General features: G+C 42.9%; 2 protein-coding genes across 11 annotated transcripts in view; one reads left to right on the forward strand and one right to left on the reverse strand.

The window, feature by feature from the left end:
• Positions 1-2,883, reverse strand: part of HOOK1 (hook microtubule tethering protein 1) — a 66,224-nt gene extending 63,341 nt beyond the window's left edge. The window contains exon 1 of one of the 2 annotated variants that reach the window (XM_056532933.1): positions 2,705-2,883. Coding sequence is in view for 1 of the 2 variants with exons in the window: in XM_056532931.1 (XP_056388906.1) it covers positions 2,613-2,657 (45 nt within the window). In the remaining variant the exon portion in view is untranslated. Of the gene's footprint in view, positions 1-2,612 lie in introns of both variants that reach the window. The other variant, XM_056532931.1, reaches the window with a different exon arrangement.
• Positions 1-23,313, forward strand: part of LOC130283437 (E3 ubiquitin-protein ligase RNF170-like) — a 64,825-nt gene that overhangs the window by 8,043 nt on the left and 33,469 nt on the right. The window contains exons 1-4 of one of the 9 annotated variants that reach the window (XM_056532935.1): positions 2,955-3,054; positions 4,752-4,834; positions 8,416-8,478; positions 17,068-17,191. In XM_056532935.1, the coding sequence (XP_056388910.1) occupies positions 17,169-17,191 (23 nt within the window). In that variant the 5' untranslated portion in view covers positions 2,955-3,054; positions 4,752-4,834; positions 8,416-8,478; positions 17,068-17,168. Of the gene's footprint in view, positions 1-2,954; positions 3,055-3,316; positions 3,339-4,196; positions 4,276-4,751; positions 4,835-6,271; positions 6,420-6,458; positions 7,508-8,415; positions 8,479-17,067; positions 17,192-23,313 lie in introns of those variants that run through there. The other 8 variants (XM_056532937.1, XM_056532938.1, XM_056532936.1 and 5 more) reach the window with 8 other exon arrangements.

Consider the following 23,313-nt stretch of genomic DNA (forward strand, 5'->3'; position numbering starts at 1 on the left):
GTGACCCCACCAGCAGAATAGTGAGTACAACTCTGGAGTATAATACAGGATATAACTCAGGATCAGTACAGGATAAGTAATGTAATGTATGTACACAGTGACCTCACCAGCAGAATAGTGAGTACAGCTCTGGAGTATAATACAGGATATAACTCAGGATCAGTACAGGATAAGTAATGTAATGTATGTACACAGTGACCTCACCAGCAGAATAGGGAGTGCAGCTCTGGGGTATAATACAGGATATAACTCAGGATCAGTACAGGATAAGTAATGTAATGTATGTACACAGTGATCTCACCAGCAGAATAGTGAGTACAGCTCTGGAGTATAATACAGGATATAACTCAGGATCAGTACAGGATAAGTAATGTAATGTATGTACACAGTGACCCCACCAGCAGAATAGGGAGTACAGCTCTGGAGTATAATACAGGATATAACTCAGGATCAGTACAGGATAAGTAATGTAATGTTTATACACAGTGACCTCACCAGCAGAATAGTGAGTACAGCTCTGGGGTATAATACAGGATATAACTCAGGATCAGTAATGTAATGTATGTACACAGTGACCTCACCAGAAGAATAGTGAGTGCAGCTCTGGAGTATAATACAGCATATAACTCAGGATCAGTACAGGATAAGTAATGTAATGTATGTACACAGTGACCTCACCAGCAGAATAGTGAGTACAGCTCTGGAGTATAATACAGCATATAACTCAGGATCAGTACAGGATAAGTAATGTAATGTATGTACACAGTGACCGCACCAGCAGAATAGTGAGTACAGCTCTGGAGTATAATACAGGATATAACTCAGGATCAGTACAGGATAAGTAATGTAATGTATATACACAGTGACCCCACCAGCAGAATAGTGAGTACAACTCTGGAGTATAATACAGGATATAACTCAGGATCAGTACAGGATAAGTAATGTAATGTATGTACACAGTGACCTCACCAGCAGAATAGTGAGTACAACTCTGGAGAATAATACAAGATATAACTCAGGATCAGTACAGGATAAGTAATGTAATGTATGTACACAGTGACCTCACCAGCAGAATAGGGAGTGCAGCTCTGGGGTATAATACAGGATATAACTCTGGATCAGTACAGGATAAGTAATGTAATGTATGTACACAGTGACCTCACCAGCAGAATAGTGAGTACAGCTCTGGGGTATAATACAAGATATAACTCAGGATCAGTACAGGATAAGTAATGTAATGTATGTACACAGTGACCTCACCAGCAGAATAGTGAGTACAGCTCTGGGGTATAATACAGGATATAACTCAGGATCAGTACAGGATAAGTAATGTAATGTATGTACACAGTGACCTCACCAGCAGAATAGTGAGTGCAGCTCTGGGGTATAATACAGGATATAACTCAGGATCAGTACAGGATAATTAATGTAATGTATGTACACAGTGACCTCACCAGCAGAATAGTGAGTGCAGCTCTGGGGTATAATACAGGATATAACTCTGGATCAGTACAGGATAAGCAATGTAATGTATGTATACAGTGACCCCACCAGCAGAATAGTGAGTGCAGCTCTGGGGTATAATACAGGATATAACTCAGGATCAGTACAGGATAAGTAATGTAATGTATGTACACAGTGATCTCACCAGCAGAATAGTGAGTGCAGCTCTGGGGTATAACACAGGATATAACTCTGGATACATATGTTCTCTGTCAGATGATTTTCATTCCCTCCAATCCCTACAAATATCTCAGGATTTTTCTTTACAACATAAAACTGGATAAATCCTTTCCTCGAGCTTCAGATCAGAGCCTAAATGTGACTGAGCTTTATATGGAGACTGATTCTATATAGAGCAGCGTTCCCCAACCAGTGTGCCTCCAGCTGTTGCAAAACTACAACTCCCAGCATGCCCGGACAGCCAACGGCTGTCCGGGCATGCTGGGAGTTGTAGTTTTGCAACAGCTGGAGGTGCACAGGTCGGGAAACACTGATATAGACGCTGGAGGCAGGTGTACGGCGCCCCCTATCATCTTATCTCTTCATCTGTTGCAAAACTACAACTCTCATCGTGCCCCTAAGTTGAGCTGGTGAAACGCGACGCCTTAGTTGAATCTTTAGGACTTGTGTCAGAATTCAGCGCAGATTTCTTATTTTTTTTTTAAATGTGTCCGGAAGTGAAATGGTTAATTACATCGGTAACGTAAAACAAATTTTGCTTTTTTTTTCCCACTGTTAAAATTCATCAAATATAAACCGGATTTATATAAAAAGAAAAAAATTAATTAAGAATGACGTCTTCATCCACCGCAGAGAAGATGATTTAACCCACAGGATCTCAGGTCATGCTGGGACTTGTAGTTCCCCATTTACAGACATATATATATATATATATATATATATATATTTATATATATCTTTTATTTATTTATTTTTTTACGCAGATTGACACAACACAAAAATCAACCGTGATGAAAAATCGCGATAGCAAGTGATCGGATGCAGTAACTGCAGAACATCCCTTCCCCACACATCTGACGTCACTTGTGCCCCCCTCACATGCATCCGTGACGTCACTCATGCCCCCCCACCCTGCCCCTTCATCTCACCCAGATAATAAGGCTGTCGCATGGCTCGTTCTCGTTCCCGGCCATCTCTTTCCTGTCACTTCTTCTTTTCCTCCTAAACCTGGTGACCTCACCTGGGGAACAGAGAAGGAGGGAGCAAGCTACGGCTAATAAGAACGGCTCCTTCTCCGCGGTGACGTAAGACCCAATCCTGTGAATGGAGCGTACGCCTGTAGAACGACGTAAGCCTCTTCCGTGAATAGCCCATGAACGCACGCCCCCAGCGTCTTTACTTGTAGCCACTCCCTCAACGGATGACAGGTGGAGTCCACGCCCCCAGACGCTCTGCAAATGATTGACTTACTCGCTGACCAATCAGCGCCGAGCAAATTGAATGCGTTTGCTTTTATTGGTCCCGATGTTGATGTGGGCGGGGTCTTCTCGGCGTCTTTACCTCAGCGAATGGTCGGAGCTGTAAAGATAAGTCTGTGTAAAAAAAAAGAAGTAACTAAACGTAAACAAATCACTGACCTATAATATACTTCAAATATAGGACCCAAAGTCCTCAATATAGGGGAAGATTTCCCAAAACCAGTCCAGAGGAAAAGTTTCTAAGTTGCCCATAGCAACCAATCAGATTGCTTCTTTCATTTTTGAAAAGGCCTCTTAAAAATGAAAGTAGCAATCTGATTGGTTGCTATGGGCAACTCATCATCTTTTCCTGTAGACAGGTTTTGATAAATCTTTCCTGTCTACTCAGTATCCCTGGTACTGGTTCTCTGTCTTTTCAGTACCCCTGGTACTAGGTCCAATTTGGCTTAAAGGGGTAGTCCAGTGGTGAAAAACTTACCCCCTATCCTAAGAATAGGGGATAAGTTTGAGATCGTGGGGGGTCCGACCGCTGGGGCCCCCTGCGATCTCTCCATACGGGGCCCCAGCTCTCCGGCCAGATAGCGGGTGTCGACCCCCGCACGAAGCGGCGGCCGACACGCCCCCTCAATACATCTCAATGGCAGAACTGGAGATTGCCGAAGGCAGCGCTTCGGCTCTGCCATAGAGTTGTATTGAGGGGGCGTGTCGGCCGCCGCTTCGTGCGGAGGTCGACACGCCCCCTTCCCGCCGGCTGTTGGGGCTCCGTACAGGAGATCGCAGGGGGCCCCAGCAGTCGGACCCCCCGCGATCTCAAACTTATCCCCTATAAGTTGTTCACCACTGAGTCACCACTGGACTACTCCTTTAAAGGACATGTCCGGTGCTCACTTTTCTTATTGTATCCGTTCCGGGCTGCAAAAAAAAACAAAACACACTTTCTCTTACCTGCCTAGGCTCCCCCGGTGCTCCGGTACAGGCGTTCGGTCCCCGGGCTGTATTCTTCTTACTTCCTGTTAGCCCGGAACGTCACACGGAGCTTCAGCCTATCACTGGCCGAGGCGGGACATCGCTGCGGCCGGTGATAGGTTGAATCTCCGTGTGACGTGCCGGGCTAACAGGAAGTAAAAAGAATACAGCCCGGGGACCGAACACCTGTACCGGAGCACCGGGGGAGCCTAGGCAGGTAAGAGAAAGTGTGTTTTGTTTTTTTTTGCAGCCCGGAACGGATACAATAAGAAAAGTGAGCACCGGACATCTCCTTTAAGGCTTGTACTGGCCAGGAGAGCGTCTTGTCGGGTGTGGAAAAAATACATGCACACAAGATACCCTCTAAGTACGCTCTGTTTTACTATTTACCAACGTTCATATATATATATATATATATATATATATATATATATATACATATATATATAGCAAAAAAAATTGAAGAGAGCGGCACTCCAGCATTCAGTGAAAACCCAGCGTGGGTGTATTTATTCACACATCTGCAATACACGCGACGTTTCGGCCCGTCAATAGAGCCTTTCTCAAGCACAGTGATAATTCAACAAAACATCCTATTTATAGGCCCCTCAATATCACATTCTAATGAGGGGGGTGGGGTTAAACAGTGTCACAACACAGTGACGTCATTACATATAAAATACTTCATATCAGTGATCAATATAGTGAACATCAAATAAATTCATCATGAACATCTAATCATGTTAATCATATACATCTCTATGGTGTTTGATTACAGTACCAAGCCATAAGTGATCTTCAATAGTGCATACTTATGTTTTTATGTTTTTATTTTTCAATTAGTTACACTTATGGTGATCCGGATGAAGAGAGGCGTGCTACTCGACTGACGAGAAGACCGTTGAATTTGGACCATACAATTATTTGTAAGTCTTCAACATTATACTCCCACTGTACTGTACACGATCGGGGATATACATATTATAAGTAGCATGGTCAGGTTTTTTTTCTTAATTACAGACACATTGCGACATATGTCATAAATGGGGTTGACCAATCTAAATTCTCCCATAGAGGCCCAACCTGTGAGGTGGTGTTAGGATGTGGATGGAGGTGAGATCATTATGGTAGCCCGGATTGGGCACCAAGAGTGAGAAACTCCATTGTGGAATTCCTTCCCATGTAATTGATGCCCATGATTTAATTAAAGGGCAGCCTATTTGGGACCCACCTAGAGAGGTAGCGGGACCTGGGTGAATGGTCACCTTGTCCAATATTGGACATAATGACTATTGATCAACGTTATGTGTCTGGAGAACATTATCAGTAAGATATTTTATATAGACTTATGAATTTAACTAATAACTTAACCGACCATTGGTATAGATGGTTAGTGTATCCTCTCCCGTGTCCAAGCATGAATGGGAGCAATACTATGGTATAGAGTGACGGTGCCCTCTACAAATATGGCCATCCGGCATTGCAATTGAGAAGGCAGCATGCGCGAATCAATGCGGGTGTGACCAATGTTAGAGCCCGTCCCTCCTACAACTGACGTTGAATATATGATGACGACTTCCGGTTTTATCGGATGTGGAGGTCCGGGACATGCGCAGACTGGATGTTTACAAACGGACTGTGCCGGGAATATGAATCTACATGATTGGCTGTCGGGACTTATCGTCAGAAGAGAGCCGCCCTCTGCACCGGAGCTGGATCACGATTATGCACTATTGAAGATCACTTATGGCTTGGTACTGTAATCAAATACCATAGAGATGTATATGATTAACATGATTAGATGTTCATGATGAATTTATTTGATGTTCACTATATTGATCACTGATATGAAGTATTTTATATGTAATGACGTCACAGTGTTGTGACACTGTTTAACCCCACCCCCCTCAGTAGTATGTGATATTGAGGGGCCCATAAATAGGATGTTTTGTTGAATTATCACTGTGCTTGAGAAAGGCTCTATTGACGGGCCGAAACGTCGCGTGTATTGCAGATGTGTGAATAAATACACCCACACTGGGTTTTCACTGAATGCTGGAGTGCCGCTCTCTTCCATTTTTTTGCTACATTTACTTGGGGCTTGGGTCTGACCCTGGAGCTGAGCACCCACGTGGATCTTAGAATCCTTGGCTGTAGCCACGCATGGTGCTCATTCCTCTCTAATTTTATATATATATATATATATATATATATACTATAGTTGCACAATAGTTACAAGTCAGCAGAGCACAATAACAGGATGTATGTGCACAATAGTTACGAATCAGCAGTTCAGCAAAGCAAGAAATACGTAACTTAAGGGAGCGTAACTGATGCCTTGCGGTTACAAAAAGCAGAATTATGATATATCATACAAGAATACAGATCTGTATTATTTTATCAAGACCCTTGTATCCTTCAATCCCCTCTTAAAACCAGTTGTCACTTTAGACAACTTGGTTTTTCTTGTTTTCTATTTTCTTTTGAAAAGTCTTTATGTAGGCAGTATATGTAGGCAGTATATGTAGGCAGTATATGTAGGCAATATAGCCTTCTGCCGAGTGGCGGTGAAGTAGAGGGACTTGGGTGTCTGATGAGGGGGAGAGGAGGATTTTAGTATCTGCAGCAGGTCTTGGCTTGCAGCGTTTCATACATAAGAAAATAAGTTTTATTGACACATATACTATGAGGACAATAACAGTAATGTGTATTATGAGCTGCAGAACGCCCCCTATCCATCCTCCTATGCCCTTGAGCCAGGTAGCGGGATTCAATATTGAAAAGGTATCCCCCCACCACTTATCCTTGTTGATTTCATAGTCTTTGGCGTATTTGTCCCTCAATTTTTGTATGTTCTCCAGCTGGTGGTGCATCCGAATTGTTCCTGAAGTGTCTATGTAATGGTAACAAGTAGGACCTATGATTTGACACATCCCTCCTTGGGCTGCTGTGAGATAGTCCAAGACTATTGCGTGTTGGTTAGTCACTATCATCAGTTGGTTTTGTACGGAAACAGAGGTATTAGTAATTTCTAAAATGTCACATATTTGGTCGTCGAGGTAGTCAGTGGCTTTGACTAACTTATCCCATATTTGCATCACCATTGGATATATAAAAATGGTGCTAAAAAGCTTGTTGGTTATTCCCATTTGTACAACGTGGCCTACCGTTTTCCCTTTCTTTGTTATCTGCTGCTCTTCGGTATAACATATGTTTAGGAGCTGCTCTCATGTCAATGTCGTCGTTGTATATGACAAAGGTCGAGGGGGTAAGTCTAGCTAGGGTGCATGTGCCCAGTGGCGTTGCGACCTGGGTGCGGGGGGTGCGGCCCGCACCGGGTGACACCATCCTGATGGGGTGACACCAGGTACGCCCCCGTTCCTCACTTGCGCTGTCTCAGTAATAGCACTCCCCCATCATCACTTGCGCTGTCTCACTTGTCTCCGTACTAGTAGCACCCCCCCCCCCCGTCACCTGCACAGTGAACCTGTGCCCCCACGTCTTCTGTCGCGCCGACCCGACGTCACTCCGCAGGCCGCGCAGGAGGACGTGATGTCACTAGCAGAGCGCCCGCAGAGAAGGAGCGCTGCGCTGGATGGGTAAGTGAGTGTGTGTGTTTTTTTTGTGTGTGGGGGGAGGGGGGGTTTGTTTGAACCAGCGATCTAATGTGGGGAGACTTTGACTTATTGTGGGGAACATGCAAGGGAACCTGCGGCCTAATGGGGGGAAACTACTACCAAATGTGGGGAATCTATGCTACCTAATGTTGGAAAACTGCTACCTAATGTGCGAAAGCTGCTACATAATGTGGGAAAACTGCTACCTAATGTGGGGAATCTGTGCTACCTAATGTGGGGAAACTGCTACCTAATGTGTGGAATCTGTGCTACCTAATGTGTGGAATCTGTGCTACCTAATGTGGGAAATCTGTGCTACCTAATGTAGGGAAACTGATACCTACCTAATGTGGGGGAACTGCTACCTACCTTAAGTGGGAGAACTGCTGCCTACCTAATGCTCCCCCCCTGGCAGTAGCACCCTCATCATCCACCAGCAAATCCCCCCCCCCCCCCCAGTAGCAGCACCACCATCAGCAGATCCTGATGTTGGATGATGGGGGGTGCTCCTGCCAGGAGGATGATCCTGCCGAAGGATGATGGGGTGATACTGCCAGGGGGGATGGCCAGTAGCACCCTCATCATCCTCCAGCAACACCCCCCCAGTACTAGCACCCCCATCATCCACTAGCAACACCACCAGATTTATATTCAGAGGGTACAGTGTGTGGCGGTATTATATTCAGGGGTACATTATGTGGCAGATTTGTATTCAGAGTGTACAGTATGTGTTGGTATTATATTCAGAATGTACAGATGTGTGGTAGTATTATATTCAGTAGGTACGGTGTATGGAAGGTTTATAATCAAAGAGTATAGTGTATAGTAGTATTATATTTAGAGGATACAGTGTCTGTCAGGTTTATAATAATAATTGTTTTCATATAAAGGATCAGAGACGTCTGGGCGTCACATTCTGCAGAGAGAAGTTTTAGCTGGAACAAGTCCTGGCGGTATGTACCATCTGTATTAGATAAGGGAAGGCTATAGAGAAGACACCGCCTGTAGTCACTGATATTATTGTGTATTCTCCTCACTATAGAGAAGACGTCACCTGTAATCACTGATATCATTGTGTATTCTCCTCACTATAGAGAAGACGTCACCTGTTGTCACTGATATTATTGTATATTCTCCTCACTATAGAGAAGAAGTCACCTGTAGTCACTGATATCATTGTGTATTCTCCTCACTATAGAGAAGACGTCACCTGTAATCACTGATATCATTGTGTATTCTCCTCACTATAGAGAAGACGTCACCTGTTGTCACTGATATTATTGTATATTCTCCTCACTATAGAGAAGACATCACCTGTTGTCACTGATATTATTGTATATTCTCCTCACTATAGAGAAGACGTCACCTGTAGTCACTGATATCATTGTGTATTCTCCTCACTATAGATAAGACGTCACCTGTAATCACTGATATCATTGTGTATTCTCCTCATTATAGAGAAGATGTCACCTGTAGTCACTGGTATCATTGTGTATTCTCCTCACTATAGAGAAGACGTCACCTGTAGTCACTGATATCATTGTGTATTCTCCTCACTATACAGAAGACGTCACCTGTAATCACTGATATCATTGTGTATTCTCCTCACTATACGGAAGATGTCACCTGTTGTCACTGATATCATTGTGTATTCTCCTCACTATAGAGAAGAAGTCACCTGAAGTCACTGGTATCATTGTGTATTCTCCTCACTATATAGAAGACGTCACCTGTAGTCACTGATATTATTGTATATTCTCCTCACTATAGAGAAGACGTCACCTGTAATCACTGATATTATTGTGTATTCTCACTATAGAGAAGACGTCACCTGTAGTCACTGATATCATTGTGTATTCTCCTCACTATAGAGAAGACGTCACCTGTAGTCACTGATATCATTGTGTATTCTCCTCACTATAGAGAAGACGTCGCCTGTAGTCACTGATATCATTGTGTATTCTCCTCACTATACAGAAGATGTCACCTGTAGTCACTGATATCATTGTGTATTCTCCTCACTATACGGAAGATGTCACCTGTTGTCACTGATATCATTGTGTATTCTCCTCACTATAGAGAAGACGTCACCTGTAGTCACTGATATCATTGTACATTATACTCAATATAGAGAAGACGTCACCTGTAGTCACTGATATCATTGTGTATTCTCCTCACTATACAGAAGACGTCACCTGTAATCACTGATATCATTGTGTATTCTCCTCACTATACAGAAGACTTCACCTGTAGTCACTGATATCATTGTGTATTCTCCTCACTATAGAGAAGACGTCACCTGTAGTCACTGATATTATTGTACATTATACTCAATATAGAGAAGACGTCACCGGTAGTCACTAGTGTTGAGCGGCATAGGCCATATTCGAATTCGCGAATATTCGCGAATATATGGACGAATATTCGTCATATATTCGCGAATATTCGCATATTCGTTATATTCTCGTTTTATTTTCGCATATGCGAAAATACGCGTATGCGAAAATTAACATATGTGAAAATTAGCATATACAAAATTAGCATATGCGAAAATTAGCATATGCGAAAATTAGCATATGCGAATTTTCGCACGTCAGTCTCACACAGTAGTATTACAGCCTTCTTTACACCACACAAGCTGGAAGCAGAGAGGGATGATCACTGTGATGTGTACTGTGAAGAAAAAAAAAAAAAAAAAAAAAAAGCGAATATTCGTAATTACGAATATATAGCGCTATATTCGCGAAATTCGCGAATTCGCGAATATGCGATATTCGCGAATAATATTCGAATTGCGAATATTCGCGAGCAACACTAGTAGTCACTGATATCATTGTGTATTGTGTATTGACCAGAAATGTGATGCCACAAAAGCAGATGCTTTTTTGTGTGGTGTAAAAAAAAAAAAAAGTGGGTTTTACTCATAGGAGATATCCAGTGCTGAAAAACGTATCCCCTATCCTAAGGATAGGGGATGAGTTTCAGATCGCGTCTGACCGCTGAAAGACCCCCCCCCCCATCTCCTGTACAGGGCCCGGCTCCCTGGCCAGATAGCAGGTGTCGACCACCACAAGAAGCGGCGACCGACACGTCCCCTCAATACATCGCTATGGCAGAGCCGGAGATTGGCGAAGGCAGCTCTCCGGCTCTGCAATAGAGTTGTATTGAGGGGGCATGTCAGCCGTCGCTTCGTGCAGTGGTCAACATGCCCCCTTCCTGCGGGCTCCAGCGGTTGGGCCCCCCCTGCGATCTGAAACTTAGCATAGGGAATAGGTTTATCAGCACTGGATATCTCCTCTATAGGAGATCTGCAGCCCTAGACACTGATCAGCAGGATAGGGGATAAGTGTCTGATCGTGGGGGGTCCGAACGCTTGGAACCCCCGCGATCTCCTATATGTCGCCCCGGCTCGCCCGTGCAGGAGGAGTGTTGGCCGCAGCATGACGCCGTGGCCAACGCCTCCTGCACGGTGTGGCCGGCACACCACCTCCATGTATCTCTCTGGGAGAGGCGGAGATGCAGCGTTGGTGCATCCCCACCTCTGCCATAGAGCTGTATGGAGGGGGTGTGGCGTTTAGCATTGGCGCTGAAAAGATGAAAGAATCACATGACATATCATGAGAAAACCGCAAAAGAGACAAATATTAAAGGGGTACTCCAGTGGAAAACAATTTTTTTTTAAATCAAGTGGTGCCAGAAAGTTAAACAAATTTGTAAATTATTTCTATTTAAAAATCTTAACCCCTCCAGTACTTATCAACTGCTGTATGCTCCACAGGAAGTTGTATTTATTTCTGAAATTCTTTCCAGTCTGACCACAGTGCTCTCTGCCGACACCTCTGTCCATGTCAGGAACTAACCAGAGCATGGGGGATTCGCATGGAAATTTACACTGATCCCAAAATGCCAAAATGAGTGAAAGAAACGCCAAAGGAAAAAAAGTGCCAAATGTTTTTTGCGCTTCTAAATCCCCATGCATTGTGAATGAGATGTTCATCCAGCATTCATGCAGTAGATCACTGTTTCCCAACCAGGGGGGCTCCAGCTGTTACAAAACTACAACTCCCAGCATGCCCCGGACAGCCTTCGGCTGTCCGGGGCATGCTGGGAGTTGTAGTTTTGCAACAGCTGGATGCACACTGTTTGGAAAATACTGCAGTAGATACAATGCTTTGTAATGTAAACTGCATAGACAAGAATGATGCCTTGGTCATATGATGCTTCTAGCCAATAGCTTCAGGACAAAGTCCCTATCCTAGTAGTTGGGGTGGACCTTAGCTGATTGGAACCAGTTAGTAAATTAAAGGGGCACTCCATGTAGGGTGCATACACACCACGTTTTTCCTATACAGTTCCCGTATACGGTTTCAAGGTAAAAAAAAAAAAACTACGGAACTGTATAGAAAACCGTATGCAATGACTTATGTCAAACGCATTATCCAGTTTAGTCCGTTTTGCGTGTTATACGGTTTTGTCCGTTTTTTTTACCCGTACCCAACACCTTGGACTACCACGTTTTCTAGTCTGGGTGAAAAAACATATTAAACCATATGCGTTTTTATTTAATTTTTTTAACATTGGAGTCAATGGGAACCGTACAGAACCGTATGTTCGTACGGTTCCATCCGGTTTGCACCATACGGTTTTTGACTATGCACAGTTTTTTTTCTTGGAATTTCAATCAAACAAGTGAAACTTTATTCAAAATGGAGTGAAACGTTAAAAACGTATACGTTTTTTTTCTTAAAAAACGGATGCAAGGGGACATAACTTTTCAAACTCTATACGGGTTGAAATTTGTACACACGTTTTGATACAGTTTAGTCCAGTTTTGAGGAATCAGTTTTTCATTAAAAACCTGATGAGGGAACTGTATTGCAAAAACGTGGTGTGAATGCAGCCTTAGGCTGGGTTCACACCACGTTTTCTTAAATACGGCTTCCGTATACGGTTGGGAGGAGGGGGGGGGCGGGGCTTAATCGCGGCGCCCGCACTCAGCCGTATTCGGGAACCGTATTTAATGTATGTCTATGAGCCGACCGGAGTGAACCGCAGCCTCCGGTCGGCTTCGTTTTCAGCCGTATGCGGTTTCCCGACCGCAGGCAAAAACGTGGTCGACCACGATTAAGCCCCGCCCCCCTCATCCCAACCGTATACGGGAGCCGTATTTAACAAAACGTGGTGTGAACCCAGCCTTATAGTGTTTTTAGCTCTAAAATAAAAATTAGTGCACAAAGTCTAACACCTCGAATGAAGTGCGGCTTTAACCATTGGCAGCCTATATTGTGTAAATGCATTATGTGTGATACAATATCTGCAGAGATTGTGTAACTCCAGGGGATATCTGGGAAATGTTTCATGTATGGGGAAATAGTGGACGGGGCCGTAATCTGCACCTGTAAGACTTTTACCAGAACTATTCGCTAACTTTACTAAACCCCCCGTAGCCCTGCGCCTGGCAGTGAGAGAGCTCCTCCGAGTCATATGACCAAAACACTTGTGACATGAACATGATCGGGTTAATGTTTCATCGGATTACGGTGGTAAAATATATTGCTAAAGGAATTTATTTCCCGGTTATCATAATACAGTATTACGGCAAGATCAAGATTTACCGCTGAAGCTCGGCACACGGTTATTGTTTGGATGCAGCGGAAATCAAGAATGAATAGATTTACTTCTTTATTTATTACAATTTTAGTTTTTTAATTCAGAAAATACACCCTTTATTATTATTATTATTATTATTATTAATAATGTTAATTTTATTTATTTCAGCTATTCTACCCTATTCCCTTTATAGAGTATTATAATTCATACTCTAGTTTCTTTAGTTTTCTGGCACAATTAGAAAAACAGGTTTAGGGTTAGGTTTAGGGGTTTGTGGTTACATTTAGGGTTAGTGGTTGGGATTTGTGGGTAGGGATAAGGTTATGGGTTAGGGTTAGGGTAATGGTTAGTGTTAGTGGTTAGGGTTTAGGGTTAGTGGTTAGGGTTAGGATTAGTGGTTAGGGACAGAGTTAGTGGTAGGATTTGTGGTTAGGGTTAGGATTAGTGATTAGGATTAGTGGCTAGGGTTAGTGGTTAGTGTTAGTGGTTAGTGATAGTGTAAGTGGTTAGGATTAGTGGTTAGAGTTAGTGGTTAGGGTTATGTATAGCATAAGTGGTAAGAGTTAGAAACACAACTGATTAGGGTTAGGATTAGTGGTTAGGATTAGTGGTTAGGGTTAGTGGTTAGGGTTAGGATTAGTGATGAGGGTTAGTGGTTAGGGTTATGTATAGCATTAGGGTTAGTGTTAGTGGTTTGGGTTAGGATTAGTGGTTAGGGTTAGTGGTTTGAGTTAGTGGTTAGGGTTAGGGTTATGTATAGCATTAGGGTTAGGGTTAGTGGTTAGGGTTAGTGGTTAGGATTAGTGGTTAGGGTTAGTGGTTAGGGTTAGGATTAGTGGTTAGGGTTAGTGGTTAGGGTTAGGATTAGTGGTTAGGGTTAGTGGCTAGGGTTAGTGTTAGTAGTTAGGGTTAGTGGTTAGGGTTAGGATTAGTGGTTAGGGTTAGTGGTTAGGGTTAGGATTAGTGGTTAGGGTTAGTGGTTAGGGTTAAGATTAGTGGTTAGAGTTAGTGGCTAGGGTTAGTGGATAGTGTTAGTGGTTAGGGTTAGGATTAGTGGTTAGCGTTAGTGGTTATGGTTTGAATTAGTGGTTAGGGTAAGTGGTTAGGGTTAGGATTAGTGGTTAGGGTTAGGATTAGTGGTTAGTGTTAGTGGTTAGGGTTAGGATTAGTGGTTAGGGTTAGTGGTTAGGGTTATGTATAGCATTAGGATTAGGGTTAGTGGTTAGGGTTAGGTTTAGTGGTTAGGGTTAGGATTAGCGGTTAGGTTTAGTGGTTAGGGTTAGTGGCTAGGGTTAGTGGATAGTGTTAGTGGTTAGGGTTAGGGTTATGTATAGCATTAGGGTTAGTGGTTAGAGTTAGTGGTTAGGGTTAGTGGTTAGGGTTAGGATTAGTGGTTAGGGTTAGTGGTTAGGGTTAGGATTAGTGGTTAGGGTTAGTGGTTAGTGGTTAGGGTTAGTGGTTAAGGTTAGGATTAGTGGTTAGGGTTAGTGGTTAGGATTAGTGGTTAGGGTTAGTGGCTAGGATTAGTGTTAGGGGTTAGGGTTAGGATTAGTGGTTAGGGTTAGTGGTTAGGGTTAGTGGCTAGGTTTAGTGGTTAGTGTTAGTGGTTAGGGTTAGTGGTTAGTGTTAGTGGTTAGGGTTAGGATTAGTGGTTAAGGCTAGTGGTTAGGGTTAGGATTAGTGGTTAGGGTTAGTGGTTAGGGTTAGGATTAGTGGTTAGGGTTAGTGGTTAGTGTTAGTGGTTAGTGTTAGTGGTTAGGGTTAGTGGTTAGGGTTAGTGTTAGTGGTTAGGATTAGTGGTTAGGGTTAGGATTAGTGGTTAGGATTAGTGGTTAGTGTTAGTGGTTAGGATTAGTGGTTAGGGTTAGTGGTTAGGGTTAGTGGTTAGGGTTAGTGTTAGTGGTTAGGGTTAGTGGTTAGGGTTAGTGTTAATGGTTAGGATTAGTGGTTAGGGTTAGTGTTTAGGGTTAGGATTAGTGGTTAGTGGTAGTGGTTAGGATTAGTGGTTAGGGTTAGTGGTTAGTGGTTAGGGTTAGGGTTAGTGTTAGTGGTTAGGATTAGTGGTTAGGGTTAGTGGTTAGGGTTAGTGTTAGTGGTTAGGATTAGTGGTTAGGATTAGTGGTTAGGGTTAGTGTTAGTGGTTAGGGTTAGTGGTTAGGGTTAGTGTTAGTGGTTAGGATTAGTGGTTAGGGTTAGTGTTTAGGGTTAGGATTAGTGGTTAGGATTAGTGGTTAGTGTTAGTGGTTAGGATTAGTGGTTAGGGTTAGTGGTTAGGGTTAGTGTTAGTGGTTAGGATTAGTGGTTAGGGTTAGTGGTTAGGGTTAGTGTTAGTGGTTAGGGTTAGTGGTTAGGGTTAGTGTTAGTGGTTAGGATTAGTGGTTAGTGTTAGTGGTTAGTGTTAGTGGTTAGGGTTAGTGTTAGTGGTTAGGGTTAGTGGTTAGGGTTAGTGTTAGTGGTTAGGTTTAGTGGTTAGGGTTAGTGTTAGTGGTTAGGATTAGTGGTAAGGATTAGTGGTTAGGGTTAGGATTAGTGGTTAGGATTAGTGGTTAGGGTTAGTGGTTAGGGTTAGTGGTTAGGGTTAGTGTTAGTGGTTAGGGTTAGTGTTTAGGGTTAGGATTAGTGGTTAGGATTAGTGGTTAGTGTTAGTGGTTAGGATTAGTGGTTAGGGTTAGTGGTTAGGGTTAGGATTAGTGGTTAGGGTTAGTGGTTAGTGTTAGTGGTTAGTGGTTAGTGTTAGTGGTTAGGGTTAGTGTTAGTGGTTAGGATTAGTGGTTAGGGTTAGTGTTAGTGGTTAGGGTTAGTGGTTAGGGTTAGTGTTAGTGGTTAGGATTAGTGGTTAGGGTTAGTGTTTAGGGTTAGGATTAGTGGTTAGTGTTAGTGGTTAGGATTAGTGGTTAGGGTTAGTGGTTAGGATTAGTGGTTAGGATTAGTGGTTAGTGGTTAGGGTTAGGATTAGTGGTTAGGGTTAGTGGTTAGTGGTTAGTGGTTAGTGTTAGTGGTTAGGGTTAGGGTTAGTGTTAGTGGTTAGGATTAGTGGTTAGGGTTAGTGGTTAGGGTTAGTGGTTAGGGTTAGTGTTAGTGGTTAGGATTAGTGGTTAGGGTTAGTGTTTAGGGTTAGGATTAGTGGTTAGTGTTAGTGGTTAGGATTAGTGGTTAGTGTTAGTGGTTAGTGTTAGTGGTTAGTGTTAGTGGTTAGTGTTAGTGGTTAGTGTTAGTGGTTAGGGTTAGGATTAGTGGTTAGTGTTAGTGGTTAGGGTTAGGATTAGTGGTTAAGGTTAGTGGTTAGGGTTAGTGGTTAGGGTTTATGATTAGTGGTTAGGGTTAGTGGTTAGTGTTAGTGGTTAGGGTTAGTGGTTAGGGTTTAGATTAGTGGTTAGGGTTAGTGGTTAGTGTTAGTGGTTAGGGTTAGTGGTTAGTGGTTAGTGTTAGTGGTTAGTGGTTAGTGTTAGTGGTTAGGTTATGTATAGCATTAGTGGTAAGAGTTAGAAACACAACTGATTTCTTCCAAACACAGCACCACCTATACATGGAGTGTCTGGTATTGCAGCTCAGCCTCATTATCATCATACTTTACCAGAGCTAAGCTGCGATATGAGACACAACCCATGGACAGTGGGGCACTGTTACTAATTCTGTTTCTGCACAACCCCATTCTGTGGCGGTTGGTTTTACACAAGATGTTTTGATGCAGTTTTTGAAGCCAAAGCGAGAAGTAGATAAGTATTTTCCAACCAGGGTGCCTCCAGCTGTTGCACAACTCCGCATTGTATGAAGCTCAGACCCCGCACTGTATGAAGCGCAGCAGCGCGCCATAGATTGTATATCACGCAGCTGTCATTCATTCTGATAAATTTCACATGAAATCCCATAACATGGCGGCCGCGGGTTGTGTTTTATTATGAAAACCTTGACATGGGTTTAATCATTAACAGCGTCACATGTAGATCTATCAGCCCTGACACCAGATTACAACAGTGTGCTGTCAGCCGGTGCCGAGCGAGGACGTGCAGCCGGAAACCTACAGGACAGCGACATGATCCGCCCCGGAGCGTGCAGGTAAGAGGAGACACCGCGGAAAGTTCTACCATATAGATATTATACTAAGAATAATAACAATAATAATAATAATTATCATTATTATTATTGTTGTCATTATTAGTATTATTATTATAGTCATTATTATTATTGTTATTTTTATTATCATGTGAATAGTATATCTCTGTCTTCTGCTTGAATTTCCAGGCGTTAGATTAGGGCTTCCAAACCAGGGTGCCTCCAGCTGTTGCAAAATTACAACTCCCAGCATGCCCAGACAACCTTTGGCTGTCCGGGAATGCTGGAAGTTGTAGTTTTGCAACAGCTCAAGGCACCCTGGTTGGAAAACATTGCATTAGATATTAGAGAGATAAATAGATCTATCTATCTATCTATCTCATATCTATCTTATATCTATCTATCTATCTATCTCATATCTATCTATCTCATATCTATCTATCCATCTATCTATCTATCTCTCTATCTCATATCTATCTATCTCATATCTATCTATCTATCTATCTATCTATCTGTCTATCTATCTTATATCTATCTATCTCATATCTATCTATCTATCTATCTCATATCTATCTATCTGTCTATCTATCTCATATCTATCTATCTCTCTTTCTTATATCTATCTATCTCATATCTATCTATCTATCTATCTATCTCATATCTATCTATCTAATATCTATCTATCTATCTATCTATCTATCACATATCTATCTATCTCATATCCAGTGGCGTTGCGACCCGGGTGCGGGGGGTGCGGCCCGCACCGGGTGACACCAACCTAATGGGGTGACACCAAGACGCTCCGCAGCACCTCCCCCCCTTCTGTGCCCGACCGGTCTCCCGGCCTCCCATCCGTCAGCACATACCCCCCCCCCCCTGCGCTTTGTGTGCGGTGCGCCCGTCAGTCAGCAAACCCCCTCTTTCACCTTCACTGTGCGCCCGACCGTCATCACACCCCTCACCTTCACCAGCACTGTGCCCGGCCTCCGCTCCCACGTCTGCGCCGGCCTGACGTCACGCCGCATGGCCGCGCAGGAGGACGTGAGTTACGTCACTCGCACGGCGCCCGGTGAGAAGAATCGCTGCGCTGGATGGGTGAGTGTGTGTGTCTGTCTCTCTGTCTGTCTGTCTCTATCTATGCTTGTGTGTGACTGTGTGTATGTGACTGTGTGTGTGTTTGTGTGACTCTCTGAGTGTGTGTGTGACTCTGTGTTTGTGCGACTCTGTGTGTGTGTGACTGTGTGACTCTGTGTGTGTGCCTGTGAGTGTGTGTCTCTCTGACTGTGTGTGTGTTTGTCTCTCTGTGTTGTATGTGTTTTTTTTTTTTATTGTGTGTGTGTGTGTGTGTGTGGGGGGGGGGGGGGGGGTTGTATAACCAGCGATCTATTGTGGGGAGACTTTGACCCATTGTGGGGAACCTGCAAGGGAACCTGCGGCCTAATGTGGGGAAACTAATACCAAATGTGCGGAGTCTATGCTACCTAATGTGGGGAGTCTATGCTACCTAATGTGGGGAATCTGTGCTACCAAATGTGGGAAGTCTATGCTACCTAATGTGGGGAATCTGTGCTACCAAATGTGGGAAGTCTATGCTACCTTATGTGGGGAATCTATGCTACCGAATGTGGGGAATCTGTGCTACCTAATGTGGGGAAATTGATACCTAATGTGGGGAAATTGCTACCTAATGTGGGGTAACTGGTACCTACCTAATGTGGGGGAACTGGTACCAAATGTGGGGAATCTATGCTGCCTAATGTGGGGAATAGATGCTACCTAATGTGGGGAAACTGCAACCTACCTAATGTGGGGGCACTGCTGCCTACCTAATGCTCCCACCCCTGGCAGTAGCACCCTCATCATCCACCAGCAACACCCCCCCCCCCCCCCCCCAGCAGCACCTCCATCAACATATCCTGATGGTGGATGATGGAGGTGCTCCTGCCAGGAGGATGATCCTGCCGATGGATGATGGGGGTGATACTGCCAGGGGGGATGGCCAGTAGCACCCTCATCATCCTCCAGCAACACCCCCCCCAGTAGTAGCACCCCCATCATCCACTAGCAACCCCACCAATACCCCCCTCCCGTGGTAATAGCATCAGCTAACGGATGTTGAGGGGTGTTACTTTGGTTGTGGTATTATATTCAGACGGTGCACTGTATGGCAACGTTATATTCAGAGGGCGCAGTGGGTGGTAGTATTATATTCAGAGGGGGCAGTGTATGGCAACGTTATATTCAGAGGGCGCAGTTTGTGGTAGTATTATATTCAGAGGGCGCAGTTTGTGGTAGTATTATTAGAGATGAGCGAACTTACAGTAAATTCGATTCGTCACGAACTTCTCGGCTCGGCAGTTGATGACTTATCCTGCGTAAATTAGTTCAGCCTTCAGGTACTCCAGTGGGCTGAAAAAGGTGGATACAGTCCTAGGAAAGAGTCTCCTAGGTCTGTATCCACCTTTTCCAGCCCACCGGAGCACCTGAAAGCTGATCTAATTTACGCAGGATAAGGCATCAACTGCCGAGCAGAGAAGTTTGTGACGAGTTGAATTTACTGTAGTTTGCTCATCTCTAAGTATTATATTCAGAGGGTGCAGTGGGTGGTAGTATTATATTCCAAGGGTACAGTATGTGGCGGTATTATATTCAGGTGTACAGTTTGTGGCAGATTTATATTCAGGGGTACAGTATGTGGCAGATTTATATTCAGAGGGTACAGTATGTGGCAGATTTATTTTCAGAGGGCGCAGTTTGTGGTAGTATTATATTCAGAGGGCGCAGTTTGTGGTAGTATTATATTCAGAGGGTATAGTGTGTGGCGGTATTATATTCAGGGGTACAGTATGTGGCAGATTTATATTCAGAGGGTACAGTATGTGTTGGTATTATATTCAGAATGTAGAATGTGTTGTAGTATTATATTCAGTGGGTACAGTGTGTGGTGGTATTATATTAGGGGGTACAGTATGTGGCAGATTTATATTCAGAGTGTACAGTATGTGTTGGTATTATATTCAGAATGTACAGTGTGTGGTAGTATTATATTCAGTGGGTACAGTGTGTGGCGGTATATTCAGGGGTACAGTACGTGGCAGATGTATATTCAGAGTGTACAGTATGTGTTGGTATTATATTCAGAATGTACAGTGTGTAGTAGTATTATATTCAGAGGGTATAGTGTGTGGCGGTATATTCAGGGGTACAGTATGTGGCAGATTTATTTTCAGAGTGTACAGTATGTGTTGGTATTATATTCAGAATGTACAGTGTGTGGTAGTATTATATTCAGTGGGTATGGTGTGTGGAAGGTTTATAATCAAAGAGTATAGTGTATAGTAGTATTATATTTAGAGGATACAGGGTCTGTCAGGTTTATAATAATTATTGTTTTCATATAGAGGATGAGAATGCGCTGACATAGTGAGGAGACGTCTGGGCGTCACATTCTGCAGAGAGAAGTTTTAGCTGGAACAAGTCCTGGCGGTATGTACCATCTGAATTAGATAAGTGAAGACTATAGAGAAGACGTCACCTGTAGTCACTGATATCATTGTACATTCTCCTCACTATAGAGAAGACGTCACCTGTAATCACTGATATCATTGTGTATTCTCCTCACTATAGAGAAGATGTCACCTGTAGTCACTGATATCATTGTGTATTCTCCTCACTATAGAAAAGACGTCACCTGTAGTCACTGATATCATTGTGTATTCTCCTCACTATAGAAAAGACGTCACCTGTAGTCACTGATATCATTGTGTATTCTCCTCACTATAGAGAAGACGTCACCTGTAGTCACTGATATCATTGTACGTTCTCCTCACTATGTCCTATCAGAGCTGTAGTCACTTGTCAGTTCTACAGTTAGGTCAGTGAAACTACAACTCCCAGCATAACCTCACCACTGCTCAAAGGGGTACTCTACTGGAAAAAAAAAAATTTAATCAGCTGGTGCTACAAAGTTAAACAGATTTGTAAATTACTTCTATTTAAAAATCTTAATCCTTCCAGTACTTATTAGCTACTGTATAAGCGATTCACAGGAAGTTATTTTCTTTTTTCATTTCTTTTCTGTCTGACCACAGTGCTCTGTGCTGACACCTCTGTCCATGTCAAGAACTGTCCATAGTAGGAGCAAATCCCCATAGCAAACCTATCCTGCTCTGGACAGTTCCTGACATGGACAGAGGTGTCAGCAAATAGCACTGTGGTCAGACTGGAAAGAACTACACAACTTCCTGTGGAGCATACACCAGCTTATAAGTACTGTAAGTATTAAGATTTTAAATAGAAGTAATTTAAAAATCTGTTTAACTTTCTGGCACCAGTTGATATAAAAGTAAATGTTTTCCAGTGGAGTACCCCTTTAAGTAATTCTGGGAGCTGTATATTTCAATGGTGAAAACTTCTTTAACACTTTCCTATTCTGTGGCAACTGGTATATCTGATTATTATACTGGAATTTCTCACAGTGCGCTACAACAGTGGTGTCTGTCACAACAGGCTAAAAACTTACTGGGGGGAGGGGGTAGGTATGGGGGTGACACCATTTTCTACCGCACCGGGTGACACCAACCCTAGCAACGCCACTGCTCATATCTATCTATCTATCTCATATCTATCTATCTATCTATCTATCTATCTACAGTGGGGATCAAAAGTTTGGGCACCCCAGGTAATTTTTTTGTATTAATGTGCATAAAGAAGCCAAGGAAAGATGGAAAAATCTCCAAAAGGCATCAAATTACAGATTAGACATTCTTATAATATGTCAACAAAAGTTACATTTTATTTCCATCATTTACACTTTCAAAATAACAGAAAACAAAAAAATGGCGTCATTTGGGAAGACCAGGTGATTAGTGTTGAGCGGCATAGGCCATATTCGAATTCGCGAATATTCGCGAATATATGGACGAATATTCATCATATATTCGCGAATATTCGCATATTCATTATATTCTCGTTTTATTTTCGCATATGCGTAAATTCGCGTATGCGAAAATTAACATATGTGAAAATTAGCATATACAAAATTACCATACGCGAACATTCGCATATGCGAAGATTAGCATATGCAAATGTTCGCATATGCGAATGTTTGCACACCAGTCTCACACAGTAGTATTACAGCCTTCTTTACACCACACAAGCTGGAAGCAGAGAGGGGTGATCACTGTGATGTGTACTGTGAGGAAAAAAAAAAAAAACGAATATTCGTAATTACGAATATATAGCGCTATATTCGCGAAATTCGCGAATATGCGATATTCGCGAATAATATTCGAATTGCGAATATTCGCGAGCAACACTACAGGTGATGTCAATCTCAAAGATTTTAAATGCCAGGACTCATCTGACCTTGCCCCAACAATCAGCACCATGGGTTCTTCTAAGCAGTTGTCTAGAAATCTGAAACTGAAAATAGTTGACGCTCAAAAAAGCTGGAGAAGGCTATAAGAAGACAGCAAAATGTGTTCAGATGTCAATATCCTCTGTTCGGAATGTAATTAAGAAATGGCAGTCATCAGGAAGAGTGGAAGATAAAGCAAGATCTGGAAGACCAAGAAAATATCAGACAGAACAGCTCACAGGATTGTGAGAAAAACTATTCAAAACCTATGTTTGACTGCACAATCCATCCAGAAAGATCTGGCAGACACTGGAGTTGTGGTACACTATTCCACTATAAAGAGATACTTGTACAAATATGGTCTTCATGGAAGAGTCATCAGAAGGAAACCTCTTCTACATCCTCACCACAAAAATCAGCATTTGAACTTTGCAAATGAACATATAGACAAGCCTGATGCATTTTGGAAACAAGTTCTGTGGACCAATGAGGTTAAAATTTAACTTTTTGGCCGGAATGAGCAAAGGTACGTTTGGAGAAGAAGGGGAACAGAATTTAATGAAAAGAACCTCTGTCCAACTGTTAAGCATGGGGGTGGATCAATCATGCTTTGGGTTGTATTGCAGCCAGTGGCACAGGGAACATCTCATGAGTAGAAGGAAAAATGGATTCAATAAAATTTCAGCAAATTTAAGATGCTAACTTGATGCCATCTGTGAAAAAGCTGAAGTTAAAGAGAGGATGGCTTCTACAAATGGATAATGAT

The sequence above is a fragment of the Hyla sarda genome, chromosome 7, assembly GCF_029499605.1.
Source record: "Hyla sarda isolate aHylSar1 chromosome 7, aHylSar1.hap1, whole genome shotgun sequence".
Classification (NCBI taxonomy): Eukaryota; Metazoa; Chordata; class Amphibia; order Anura; family Hylidae; genus Hyla; species Hyla sarda.